Source organism: Aphelocoma coerulescens, chromosome 1 (assembly GCF_041296385.1).
Source record: "Aphelocoma coerulescens isolate FSJ_1873_10779 chromosome 1, UR_Acoe_1.0, whole genome shotgun sequence".
Classification (NCBI taxonomy): domain Eukaryota; kingdom Metazoa; phylum Chordata; class Aves; order Passeriformes; family Corvidae; genus Aphelocoma; species Aphelocoma coerulescens.
In genome coordinates this window covers 8,384,897-8,398,857 of record NC_091013.1, presented here as the reverse complement: position 1 = coordinate 8,398,857, position 13,961 = coordinate 8,384,897, and the positions used below count along the sequence as shown (strand labels likewise).

Below are 13,961 nucleotides of genomic sequence, written 5' to 3'. Positions count from 1 at the left end.
AGGGATGAAAGCTGGCCAGCTGTCACCCTTTGCAAGCTGTGGTTGTGTTGCCAGCTTCACCTCCTTCCGTCTTCCCGAGGAGGAGGAGGCTGCTCCCACCCTCATTACCCTCATTTGCACCCTCAGTGCATTCATGGCCAGCGTGTGCCAGCTTTGTTCCCAGCTGGGCTGTCCGGTGGCTTAACCAGCTCCCTCTTGTCCTTGGAGTGTAATCCCCTTACAGGCAGGTTTACATCCCCTCACCCCTCCTTACCCCGCTCCATGCCAGCTTTGGAAGCCACGTGTCTCAACTCCTGCTCCCGGGGGTCCTTCCATGGACCTGTTGCAGCATCGCCTCAGCTTTCTTGAAACAGCCTCCTCTGGAAATTCCTTGCCTTTGGAAATGCACCGCTGGGTTGCACGTGCCTTTTTCTGTATGTGTGCACCATGAGTGGTTCCTCATAAACGCCGTGGTCAGCTGGCATTCAGAAACCCTTTTCCTCCCATTTTATTGCAATTTTAGGAGCTTGAAGCTGCTGGAATTGGTCCCAGCACCATGAACTTGCATTTAATACTACTGAATTTATCATCTCACACTTCAATGCCGTATTCTGCTTTTTCTGAAGGTTATTAGGACAGTAGTTGCTCAAATAAAAAATGGCTCTGAAAGAACTTCACACCACTGCTGTTGTGTGCAGTGACTAATGAGCTTGTACATCTCCTTTTAATTCTTTTCAAGTTTTCTTACTGCTAAATCCAAACTCTGCAAGGCTCTTACGTGTGCCAGGAGGAATTTATGTGCTGACTGATCCACTGAAATTACCAAAACTCTTTCACTGGGGTCTCTCTCAAAGTCTTCTTTTCTCTGGTGAGTCCTGAGGTACAAGAGAGTCTTTTCACTGAAGCTTTTCACTCATTCTTGTGTCAGCATGTGCTTTGAACACAGTTCTAGTCTCATGGACAAAGATAGAACTAGAGGGTATCCTCAGGGTGTTTAAATTTGTTTCCTTACGTTTTTCACATAGGGGTTATAGAAGTTTAGATTTTGCCTTGATTTATTTGGAGGCAAGCAAACAACAAGAGCATTTAAGAAAAAATAAAGTACTTAAGTAGGGGATATTCCTGTTTCAAAACATTTTATTGTCTTGCATTTTTCATCATTTGAAGTGTTATATCTGAGTAAAATTGGCGAACTGTTTTAAAGTTTGAGGTCAAGCTACATCGTGCTGTTGTCATGGTTTAGCATAGTTAAAGAAGGCTCCATCAGCCACGGAAGGTTAGTAAACAACATTTCTGTCACCTCTGTGGATTGCTACTGAGGGGATTTGAAAGTGTGAGTATGAGGGACAGCTGCTGCATTTAAGCTTCCAAAAACTTTCAGGCCCTACAGGTAAATATTCTTAGGCTGTATCACTTTGCTGATGATCAATTAGTTCCTTCTATTCTACATCCTACCAGGCCTTCAAAACAACGACAATTCCTCTGGCTAGGAGTGTGCCTTAGCCTTGCAGAGTGGGATGCTGCTTTTGAAGTCTCCACTCTCGAAGTTCTTTTCCCTGAGATGTTCAGTCATACATATTTAAAGCTACATTTCAAGAAATTAGGTCTGAAAAGTCCCAGCAGAAATGTATTTTTGCATTTTATTTTTATCCAGCGATGACCACATTTTTGTCTGCAAGCTGGCTTAAAAGATACATTAATTAATAGAGCCACTGGTGACTAAACTGTAAAACAGAATATCTTCTCTCATTTAATGAAGAATCTTACATAAAAATAAGTATAATTCTCATGATAAAGGACTTAATTTTACTGAGATTTTAAACTTTTTTTCTGAAAGTGCAAGGTGTAATAAAGCTGCATCTTCAGCATAAGAATATGGGTGTTTATTATAACTATTCATCACAGGCATGATATTAGTATAGAGATCAGGTCCCAAATGTCCTTACTCTTCCTGAATCTTCCTACAAGTGGCATGTAATCAATTGTTTCCTAATAGAAAAATTCTCTAAGAATAGGTATTTGCACTGTTTGGCAAGAAATTTTTAGTTTTGAGCAATGCTGCAAGGTTGTTTTCAAGCTCTCGTCTCCCCACTGCAGTCCTTGGTAGTGCTCTCAGGACTTCTTGGGCCATGTCCAATTTTTTATCCTGCAGCAAACAAAATTACTGTGATGTTTTCTTCCCTGCTGTTCATTAAATGATCATTGGCCTCTTCTGGTTGCAAGGAGAAGGTTGCACTCTCCTCTGCATGATTTTTAATCTGTTTTCCATACAGAGTAATGATACAATCCTGGTTGTCATTTCTGCCCCAGCCTGCAAGGAAAGCACTATTAGACCTTGGTGTGTGGTTGGTGTATGGATGGGTGGGGGTGCTGGGAAACACCTGGGTTGTTCATAAAATGTTTGCTTCCTTTCAGAGGTCATTTAACTCTGCAGTTGATAGAGGCACCAATAAAGTTAGGGATTAGTGCACACTCTGTTGTCTGCAGAGTTGGTGGTGAGTAGCCAGATCAGCTCCAAGATCATTTGGTATTCAATTTGTCATCTGTGTGAGAGTCAATATTTTAATTTCTTTTCATTTTATTTCTTTGGGGTTCTTTTATCAGCACTACAGTTTCACCTTTGAGGACCTTAATCTGATGGCAGCTCATCTGGGACAACTATTCATATACTTGTAATAGGGTCCCAGCTTGGACAAACACTGAACATTAAAAATGTTTTTGAAAAGGAAATAGGATAGTAGTCCACTTACAGAAAGGAGCTGTGCAAGAACAGGATGTTAAGATTGATATCAGAGTGCCTAATCAAAAATCTCCTCCACTGTACTTCAGGGCAGATCTAGCGGTCGTCCCCTGACTTGGGTGCTCTGACCTGGTGGTGACACGAGAGCAGAGGCAGCATCTCCATTGCTGTGGTTTGCATGTGCTGGGATCCCTACAGGGAGGACGTGGACCAGTAGTTTTAACACACAGGACTCCCAGTTTTGGACAGAAACAGCAAGGGCTGTGGTGGATAATCAATTTTGTGACAGCAGCTAGTTCTAGATGGATGCTGCACTGCAGGGATCATAGCTCAAACAGATTCCTGAGGTGAAGGGATGAAGCAAGATTCATTGTGCTGGACATCCCACACATGCAACAGGAAGAGAAAACCCTGAGCCCAAAGCATGACCAGGTGAGAGAGGTGGGGGATCGCTGAGGGGAATGTGGATTAATCTTAGGACATTCTTCCCTTAAATCCTTTTGGCCATGTCTTTTTAGGAAGTAATTATTTACATGTAAAACTGTAGGGAACGAAAAAGAAGAGGGATGGGCCTGAGTTACAAGAGCAGAGGGACAGAATAATCATGTTAGGTACTGGGGGAATGTGCTAAGAAATGGTGAAGTCAGGAACTAGAGGACACTAGAACAGCCACATACAAGAATGGGCACTGCAGGTGTTTTTTCCTAACACAGTGAACTTTACAGGCTGTCTCTCAGTTTGCCAAGGGGCCAGAAATGGTTATTTCTTGTCCTGCAACTTGTTGCCTTCTTCCAAAGATACAGATCATGGCATCTTCATTTCCTGTTCACTCCAGCAGAGATCAGTTCTGTGCAAAGGTGACCCAAGCTGGGATTGCAGGTGTAGTCAAGATCAGCAGATGTGAGGATAGAGAATTCAGGTGTGTTGCTGGCTTACATGCATTTCCATGTTCTGTTTTATCTTTGCTTAATGTTTTGCCCCTGCCTGTGAAGAGCTGACACTGAAGCTCAAAGGAAGATTTATATTAGTTTTAGTCACCTGCCTGCCTGATGAGAGCCCAGGGGCTGAGGCAGGAGAAGACTCAAAGCCAGCCACTCCCAGTGCTTGACAAGCTGTAAGGCAAGAACATTTTGAATGTGATCCCATTGCCTATTTTGGGAAAGTTATAAAATTTTCAGAGGTAGGCCAGTTATTTTTAAGTCTCTCTGGACATGCTTTTAACGCAGGATTTGTTCTGGATGTTGTCAAGGTCGGACGTTTTCTTTGTGAAAAAGTTTCCCTCCTTTGGGGAGATGTCTGGAAGAGCTAATTAGCTGTGTGCCTTGGTCCTCTCTCATTTCCTCACAGCCTGCTTAAACCTATTGCTAGACCTTTCAGCCTCAGCCAAGATGGATTGAGATAGTTCTTGTCTGCCTGCCCCTGGCTTCATCCATTTTATGCCCAGCCTTTCTCTAGCCTTTTTGAGGAGAAGGTTTCAGGAGAGCTGTGCAGAGACAGCATACCTCTACCAAAATGCAGGGAGGATGATGTTTGGAAAAGGAAGTATGTGGAACTGAGAAGCTGAAAATACCAACAACACAGTTATTTTCCTTGTATCTGGCTCTTTGCTGCTGCTTTGAATTTCTTTTTAAGTTGCAGACATTTTGCATTCATTTAGCAATGTTGAAAATATGAAATGAAACAGAAGAATTGAATTATACCTACAATGAGATCCTCATTAATGAAGTTGCCCTCCTGCATCTCACCTCTGTAGACAAAGAACTGGTCCAGAGAAATTCTGAGCTCTTCCTGCTGCTTTTGGGAGCAGTAGGGATTGCTGTGTGCTCTGTAGCAATCAGATTGGCTTCCAAGTTTTATTTTGACAGAGCTTAGGAATCAAAATAGCTGACATCAGTAATGAACAGGAGGACATGAATTATGTGGACAAATAAACTAGCAATTCCTGCTGCACATTTATCTTCACTCTGTAATTGACAAAAGTGTTCCATATGGCAGTCCTGAGTATAAATAAGGGTTTGAATTAGGGTCTTGAACCTATGGGGATGTGAGGTGTAGAACCTTTAATACCTCCTGTATCAGCAGCAGCAACCTTTATATCGTGCCACCAGTGCTCTCTGGGTTTTGGGTTATGAAGATGACAGACCCTTCTAGGAGTGGTGTGCATCCAGTTGAAAGGAGTACATAGTGTTTTCCTGCCTAATTCTGACAGAATTAAAGACTGTGCACTTTCAGAAGTTTTTTTTCTCAATATTCCTCTCTGGATACTTTGCTGCTGTTACCTAGAAGAAGGGGGTTGTAGTGTGTCTAGTATTAGTGCTGATTTTAGCAATGTCCAGCGTTATCAGGACATCACTCTCCCTGTCCTGTAAAGTTGTGGCACACACCCTCATGTCAATGCTGTTGGCCATGTCTTTGTGTGTCTCTAAAAAGCAGTTGGTTTATTGTACAAGTGAAGTTAGAGCTGGCAGTCAGTTCTGTTGTATTTCTGCCTGCCTGTTGCATGTTAACTTTTTCACCACATCCAGTGAGCTCCAGAACTGGGGGTGATACTGCTGGTAATATTGGAAACATCTGTATTAATGCTGAAGGAAGGTAAAAGGGCTAGAAAGCCTGCCTTTGACTGAAATCAGGGATTGGTGGGATGTGCCTGTGATACTATGCTTGAGGGGAGTCAAAAGGTAGAGTTGGGGGTTTTTTTTCACAGATTTTTTTTTTGTTAAGCCAGAACAATCCAATTCATCTAGATTAAAACATTCTGTGGGAACATCTTGGTTTCAGAGGAGTTTTTCTTAGAAAATGTCCAGGTGGCCCACCTGCTTCATTTCCTGCCATCTCATCAGTCAAGGGCTTCTGGGGTGTGTTTGCTGAGCCTGAGCTCAGAGGCACTGAAATGTGAGACCTGCTAGTGCTAAACAATGTGATTTCTACTTGTGTGGAGCCTTTACAATCCTTACCCTACTTGGATATCTCCTGTGTTGTTTTTTTTTTCTTTTAACCTTTAAAATTTTGACCTAAATGAAGGGCAGGGCTAATAATGTTTTATGGAATGCTGCATCTCGGGTTTCCTGGCTGAGGAAACACAAGTCCAGGTGCTTCCACTGCAGTGAACTTTTGTAAGGAAGATATCATCTACCTTTGATGAAATCCAGGATGAAATAGCTTTCTAATAATGTTGCAGACCAGAGAAAGAGCACAGAAAAGAAACAGAAGTTGCAGGAAAAATCCATCAAAACAGCGTGGCGTGTGGGACAGTTCACAAGCATGAAAAAGAGCTGACCAAAACCAGCACAAATCACTTGCAAGCCCATTTGTGGACACAAAAAAAAACCCTGTCTGAGTTTCTGGGGCTTGTTGTGATCATAGGAACTGGTCCTAAGCATGGATAAATCAGGCCAGCCCTGGCTGCTGTCAGGAATCTCTCTAATGATGTTGTCTGGTTGGGTGTGGATGTGAGCTTTGCCTGTTTTATCCAGGGTGGGCTATTACTCCTTAAACCAAGGCTTGTATAAAGTCCAAGGAAGATTCCAGAGTTTTTTTCTGAATCAAAGCATTGGGTAAGTTTGTGACAGGCCTTGAAACCTGGTATTTTGGGTAGTTTTTTGCTTTCCCCTAAGGACACCGAAGGACAGGATCCCACATCTCCTTACATTTGGGTAGGATGTCTCTATCAGTTGCTTTTTAGAAGGAAACTTCTTCCTTTTTTTGTTGTTTGTTTGTTTGGTTTTTTTTCCTTTGCAAATGCTTGTTTTTCTGTACCACTCCAGATGTATCATTTGGGGCATCATGGGCTATGCAGCTGCCAGTTCATTTCTTCTGTGTCTGCTGAGGATTTGGAGTGGGGTTGTGACACTCACCTCACAGGCTGTAGCTGTCACAGCATTTCCAGGAAAAATCTTAAAATTCTTGCAGGGCCATATGAAGACCACATTTAGCTGTAGAGGTCCTCTGGTGGAATGTGACTGCTGCTCTCGTGCTCCATGTGTGCTGGCTCTTGCAGGTGTTTGTAAATAAAGTTGCTCTGGATGCCGAAGGCTCAGAGGGGCTCTAAAAGTCAAAGGGCTGGTTGTCACTCTGCTCTGACTGCCAGGATATCTGAAATACTTTGTACATCTCCTGTATGATCATTGTTTGAATTGGAACTTTGCAGGGAGTAGGGATGACTGGGGTGGGATGGTGCATTGGAGGAGGTGCTCTGAGTTTCCTTTTAGACCGCTCAGGTGTAAGTGGACCCCCATCTCCTTGCTTTTGCAACTATTGAGCCTGACCCACAGGTCACAGAATTAGGCCAGTGGAGAGATTTCAGGTCAAAGGAAGGAGAGAGAGGTAAAGGGAAGATGATTGTACTGATGGTGTCAGGAGCAGTGTCTATTCCTGCTGCCTTGTTCTCAGGCCAGCACTGTCCTGGTCTTCTGTGTGGCCATGTCCCTCCTGCTTTTAAAGAAAAATCTAAAAACCAAACCAGAGACCAGTACATTCATTGTTCCCTAGACTGTGTGATGGCACAGAGAGATAATGATAAAATGTGTGTCTTGGAAATAAGGAAATGAGGCTTGCCTTGGGGTGCAGGTAGGCATTAGTCTTAACACTGCTTGTGCTCTGCTAAATAAAGGTCATGGAAAGGTTTGTAGGGAAGTCTTATGGTTTTTCCTCCTCACAAGCAAAATTCCAGCCAGCACTGCTGCAACCCGAGGTGCATCTTCAGTGTGTCTTTGGGGAAACGTCCCATCCCCTCCGCACTGTGCCAAGCTTGCCAGGGGCTTAGACCTCCCAGCAAACTCAGGGATTTCCTTAAACCCCTGTAAATCAGAGCTCTATTAAGAAGCAGAAGGGGTATAAACCACCAAGAGGCTTTCCTCCTTTTTTCCAAAGTCTGTGTGTGCCATAAATTAAATAGCCCCCCCCCCCCCCCCCCCGAGACGTGGGGAAACCAAACTCTTAAAGTGCATAGTAAAGGGTTAGTAATTGTTTCAAACAGCCAACTAAAAATGCTTTTTATTGCACGGCTTGAGCTCTCTTTCATATGTGAAGCTGCTTGTTCATTTTGGCAGTGAAGGCTGCTTTTATGCCTCCCTGGGGACAGTGGTAAAACTTTCAGCAGCTCAGGCACAGAAACCAGCCCTTTGTGGAACTGGAGGCGAGAAACCAAAAGTTGTTCTGCAGATTTCCCAGTCTCCTGCAGCTTGCTTTCAGATTTTGCTGATTAATCCACTTTTGTTCGGGAGAAGGAGAGGTGAAGATGGTGCTGTGCAGCGAGGGGACCAGACCTGGCGAGGGCATTTGATGTCTATGAGTTGGGAGGCTCCTTAGTGATTTTTTCTGACATTCAGCTGTTGGGTGCAAGAGCAAGGAATCAGCACTTATCACACAGTTGCACTGAAAGATGGACAAGAGCTGGATTTATTCTTATTGCCACTGTGAGCAGGAGAGCAAAAGTCTCTGCTAATTCTGTCCCAAAGTGGCAGCAGAAATGCCAACAGCAGCCGAGGCTGATCAAGGGGAGCAGGGGAATCTCAGACAGAGGGACATATGGAGCTGGCCGTGTGTCTCAGCGGGCTGCAGGAGCAGAGAGCTGTTCCTGCAGGTGATACACTGCATCCTCCCTTGGCAGTGATTAGTCTTAGATGTTTGTCCTTCAGTGGCAGCCTTAATGTACCACCCCCAGGTGCTGGAATTTAATTTCGTCTGTCCATCCCGCTGGAGTTGGTAGAAGTCCTAAGGCTTCCTTCTGCCAACAGCACAGCACCAACGAATCCCTTCAGGATCCCTGTGTGCTGGCTTTGAATGCTGTTGGGGTTTTAAGAGTTCTCCTAGGTTTTTTTTTCTGTTAAAGGAAATTTTCCCCCTATACATGTTGCTAGGGGAACAAATGGCCGAGTACTTAAGAAAAACAAAGGACCTGGCTGCTTTTTTTGTTTCACCTGAGTGTGTGGGCAGTCGGTCTCTTCGTTAGAGAGAGTCTGCTTCTTCAGCTGCTTTTTCTCACTACTGGAGAAGCCCCGGGCTCTCAAGCCCGCCTTCCCTGCCCCGCTGGAGGCCGGGCTGTGTCCGCCCTGTCCCCGCTGCTGCTTTGAGCCTTCGCTGTGTTGTAGCCCTGCTCGCCCTGCTCGCCCTGCTGCCCAGACGTCTGGGTGGCGGGGAGGGGTTCCCCGTTTGGGTACATCTCGTCTACCATCCGGGATTTGTGCTCATCCCTGCCACTCCAGCCTGCTGTTCCCGAGGGTCCGGCCGGACACCGGGATCAGCTGCCCAGGGCTTTGTGAAGCTTTTTTTGTCCCATCCCTTCCCGGGATCCCAGGGCACCGGTGCCGCTGCTCCCCGAGCTCGCTCCGGAGCGCCCCCTGCAGCCGCGGGGGAACCATCGCACCTGCCCTGCTCACCGGGAGCCGCCAGCGCCCCTGCCGGCTGCGAGCGGAACTGCACCCGAGGGGAAAGGGCCCGACAGCCGAGAAGGCTGGGACTGGGTTTGTGATTGTTTGCTGTTACTGCCATAGTTATTGTTGTTTGTTTGACTGGTTATACACATATAGATATATAACAGTAAAGAACTGTTATTCCTATTTCCCACATCTTTGCCTAAAAGCCCCCTTGATTTCGAAATTATAATAACTCGGAGGGAAGTGGGGTTGCATCTGCCATTCCAAGGGAGGCTTCTGCCTTCCTTAGCAGACGCCTGTCTTTCAAACCAAGACAGGTGCCTTCCCCGGTGGCTCCTGACACGTCTCTCCCCTTGCTTTGCAGATCACCGGCGTCATCCTTCTCGCAGTCGGCGTCTGGGGCAAGCTCACCCTCGGCACCTACATCTCCCTCATTGCTGAGAACTCCACCAATGCCCCCTACGTGCTCATCGGGACGGGCACCACCATCATCGTCTTCGGCCTCTTCGGCTGCTTTGCCACTTGTCGTGGCAGCCCATGGATGCTGAAGCTGGTGAGCAAACCCAAATGCCTTAGAAGGTTTTGTCAGTGAACTGGGATTCCCCCCCACCACCACCTGAGAGATGCTGATGTAGGTTTTAGGCACACAAGCTAGATTTTATTAATCTGTATGTTCAACATGTGGGCCTTTTGGACAAAGGGGGGAAAAAAACCCTTTGACAAATCCAGTTTTTGATTGACTATGACTGAATTTTGCTACCACATGGCACACAGGCCCAAGTGTTTGGAGCAGGGTGGAATGCTGCTGAATTGCTCTGTGAGTCGCCCTACAATCATTCTGCTTTTCTGTGGGCCAGCTCATAAGTATATTTACAATCTTAAAGATGCCCAAAGCATCATAAATGTGGAACTCTCACAAACTGTATTTTAAGAGGTCAGTTCAATACCCTGATGTGAAATTACGGAAAGAATAGTTGGTACCTCATAAAAGCACACCAGCCTTTCTTTTTCTCCTAACATTCACTAGGATAGAACAATTCAACCCAAGAAGCAGAGCAATGGGTAATATGTTTGGTCTTATCTCAAAAGCATCAGGGGCTCAAGGTGCACTGAGCAGAGGTAAAGCTGTCGTCCCCCAGTCCACTTTAACCTCTCTCTATATGAGTTTCTCTGTGCTGAGTTTTCCAGCCTACCTTAAAATTCAAAATAACCACAGGTTTTAAAAACTTACATGATAAACTGTGTTTCCAGGCATATTTAGGAGCAAAATCCTGCATGTGCAATAATTTGAAGGGTGGAAATAGCACTTGTGAAGCACTGAAGTAGTGAGAAAGGGCTTGACAGTACAACGCATCTCCTGCTACAGTATTTTGGGACTGATTTTCTAAGGAGATGGGATGATTTTTCTCCAGTTTAAACTGCATTTTAAAAAAGAAAAGACATCTTAAAGAGAGTTAATTTCCTCAAATGGTGGCAGGGAGGAGAAGGGCAGAGACAGCAGCTGCAGTTCCATCAGCTGGTGGCCAGCTGGCAAGTACCTCACTGCTGTCCCTTGCTGGTGATGTGCTGCCGGGGCATGTGTAGAGGCTTGCTGGAGTCACTGCAGTCCAGATGGGAAAGGGATAAAGGTGAACAGTGATACAAATCCATAGGAAATCAGGCTCTGCTGGTTGCTCCATAAGTCATGTAACTTTCTTAAAGCTATGTCACTAACATAGCTTGTGCTGTTCCAAGCACGTGGGTTTATTTTCATTGTACATGTAAGAAATATTTCTAAACTTCTTTTCTCTCCTGAACAGACAGTGATATGACAGCTGCATTAATTGGACATTTCTTTTTCTAGTTCTGCCTTCACTGTTGTCCTCCTTTCCCCAATAACCTTTCATTGAAGCTACATTTCCCTTTCTCCACTAAATCCTGCTAGGTGTGAATTTAATTTAAAAGGTTTCCTTTCTTGATTAACTGTTACTTAGCAGGTGGAGTAAAAAGGTAATTTTTCCTCCAGAAGATTAAGCTCCAACTTCAAATTTTACCATCCCACTTTGCATTTTTTCTTTACCTTCTTTATTTCTGCTTAAATATATTTTTAATAGTTGGTGTGTGCCTACACTGAAAGCACTGTTTTCAAGGTTTATTTAGCTCCTAATCCAAATGCTGCACCTAAAGCCAAATATGGGCCTTGGCTCAGCAAAGTATTTGGAGCATATGTCTAGTGTTACTGTGAGAATATTTCCAGTGAAGGCAATGTTTCAGTTCATTCATTGGAGAAACTTCAGGAATCAGGCAGCAAATCCCAACCTGGCAGTGAGATAGATAAACACAAACCAAAACACCCAGGGAAGCCTATTCACCTTAGCAGAGCACCATACAAACAGGAAGGGTCTGTTTGTATTCCTTTTTGCAAGATCAAAACCTGAGTGACTTGGATTCATCTCTGGCATGTGAGTGTGTTTTAATTTATATAAGAATGGTAAGAAACCTGGGAACAGAAATGTCAGAAAAGCCTGTAATTAAGCAATATGTATCAGTTGTGAGTTGTATAAACACGTGTTACATTCAGGTCATAACCTGGGTATCTCCTCCAAAAGACCTTTGGTTTCTTAACATCTTTGACGGGTGCCTAGAGGGGAAAGTTACATTTTATGTGATAATATCTGTGCTGAGACAAAAGCCTATCATGCTCTGACTTCTCTTGCCTCCTGCCTTTTCAGTATGCCATGTTCTTGTCCCTGGTGTTCCTGGCTGAGCTAGTGGCTGGCATTTCAGGGTTTGTCTTTCGCCACGAGGTAGGTGGAAATGTGCTGAGTTTGCATTTGGCAGTGCCTCCCTGGGCAGGAGCCGCTGAGAAGTTCCCTGGAGCGTGGAGAATGTGCGGGGCGCTGAGCTCGGCAGCTCCAGCACATCTCCAGGGATGTGGCTGATGTGCAACAATAACTTGTACAGCTCTTAAAAACTGATGCCATTCCAAATGAAGGGATGTAGCCAAAGCTCTTGCCTTCAGCTGCCTGATGATTTACTCTGGAGCTATCAGGTTTTGTGTGTCCACCATGTAAGATCTTCTTTATTCTTTTACATATGCTGAGGGCTGCAAAATAGATTAAATGTTTTTCTTAAACACATCTTTTTCAGCCAGGCAAGTGCTGGTTTATATAAGGCAGAGACCACTTCTGCAACAGACCAGACTTGCTGTTTTGTAAATCTTTTTCTTTTTTGGGGGGGACAGGGGAGAAGAGGGGGCTGGGGAGGGAGTGGGATGGGATTTCATTTCTATCTTGAGAATAAGGAGAGATTAGAAGTAGAGTGAGGTAGGAAACTGGGACAGGAAGAAGCTTTAGAAAAGCATGATGGTCTAGATTTGTAGTAGCACTTCTGCTTTATCCACTGTAATCAGGTCTATCTCTGGCCTTAAGTCCATGGACCTACATGCCACTGGTGCTGAACCAGAACAAACCCAGAGACCCTGCTTGTCTCATCTCTTTGTATTAATTGGTTTTCAAGTCTCCCCTTTTGACATGACGTTTCCACTGCTGTGGAGTTTTCTGGTGTTCACCCTTGCAAGTGGTGTATTGTTTTCAATGTGGTCCTGAGGTGCCTGTCCACCTGCTGAGGATTCCCATTTCATCCCACCTAACCTGCAGCCCCAGTGTCAGACTGCTCCCTGTCAGGAGAAGCATTCTCTTGTGAAGGCCTCAGCCACATGGGTTGCCCACATCATCTGCTTCCCAGCCCCTTTCCCACCCAGTCCAAGTGCCATTCCCGATGATGTGCCTGACCTTTTCCAGCTGAAGGACCTCTTGTTCCTTACCCAAATCCCTTTGGTGCTGGGGATGCCTGGTCAGGGGATTCATGTCTTCCTGTAGTGCCACTGGCTTGTGTCCCCAGGGTGTTTGCACAAGCTTTGGCTTGAACCTGGCATCCATGAGCAGGGAGAAGCACACAGACTCCTTCAGACTTAGTGCTGGAACAAAGTGTTTGGGGGGAAAAGCATAAAATGATATCTTTCTGATAGGTTAAGTAATTTTATGGGATTTTTTTGAATTGGCTGGGGTTATCTCTGTTATCTGGTAGACCCCACTGGAGAAATGGCACGAATGACTCCTGACAGTTAAAAGGGAGCTCTGCCAGCTCGGACAACACCCTTAAAAACAACTCGGAAGGGCTAGTTTGCGTGTCTTGTTAGGAAATTTGGAAATGCATTTGCTTCCTGCAAAAAGTGCTTCAGATGCTGTGCTTCTTGTTGCTTACCTGGGCTGGTTTTTTTTCCTCACCCTCACAGATCAAGGACACTTTCCTTAGGACATACACTGAAGCAATCCAGAATTACAACAAAAACGATGAGCGGAGCCATGCAGTGGATAACGTACAGGAAAGTGTAAGTCTCAAACTGGATACCAAAAATTAGTCAACAGAGAAAGTACACATTCAGATTTGATCCCAGAACAAAAAGTTTGGATGGCTCAATCTGAAAGCTGTATTTTGCAAGCAAAATTAGAAGCTGGCAAAACTGGTCTAAAGGAAAAGTATTTCAGCTGAATTGCTTGCCCAAGATGCTTAAGTTGATAAAAGCTAAAAGCTGTCTGATAAAGGCAGGGCCTGTCCCACTGGCTCATTGTTGGTCCCAGATCTTGAATAAGGTTTAGGGGGAAGTTCTATTCCTAAAGAACACGCCTTGTTCCTAAGCGAATTTGCCAATAAGATTTTGAAATGTCTTAAATTTGAGTTGGATGAGACAGGGTTTCATAATCTTTTATCCTGTATCACTGATAAAAACTGCAGCAGTTCTCTTCACCAGTACAGTAGGAGGCTGGCAAGGGAGACCTAGTGAGTTAAGAGTAAAACTGGATGTATTATCCCCAGAGGAAAATGGA

At 44.8% G+C, this 13,961-nt stretch overlaps 1 protein-coding gene across 1 annotated transcript in view; it reads left to right on the top strand.

The window, feature by feature from the left end:
* TSPAN7 (tetraspanin 7) overlaps positions 1 to 13,961 on the top strand; it is an 85,183-nt gene that overhangs the window by 57,472 nt on the left and 13,750 nt on the right. The window contains exons 2-4 of the mRNA XM_069028737.1: positions 9,458 to 9,646; positions 11,805 to 11,879; positions 13,370 to 13,465. Coding sequence (XP_068884838.1) covers positions 9,458 to 9,646; positions 11,805 to 11,879; positions 13,370 to 13,465 — 360 coding nt within the window. The remainder of the gene's footprint in view (positions 1 to 9,457; positions 9,647 to 11,804; positions 11,880 to 13,369; positions 13,466 to 13,961) is intronic.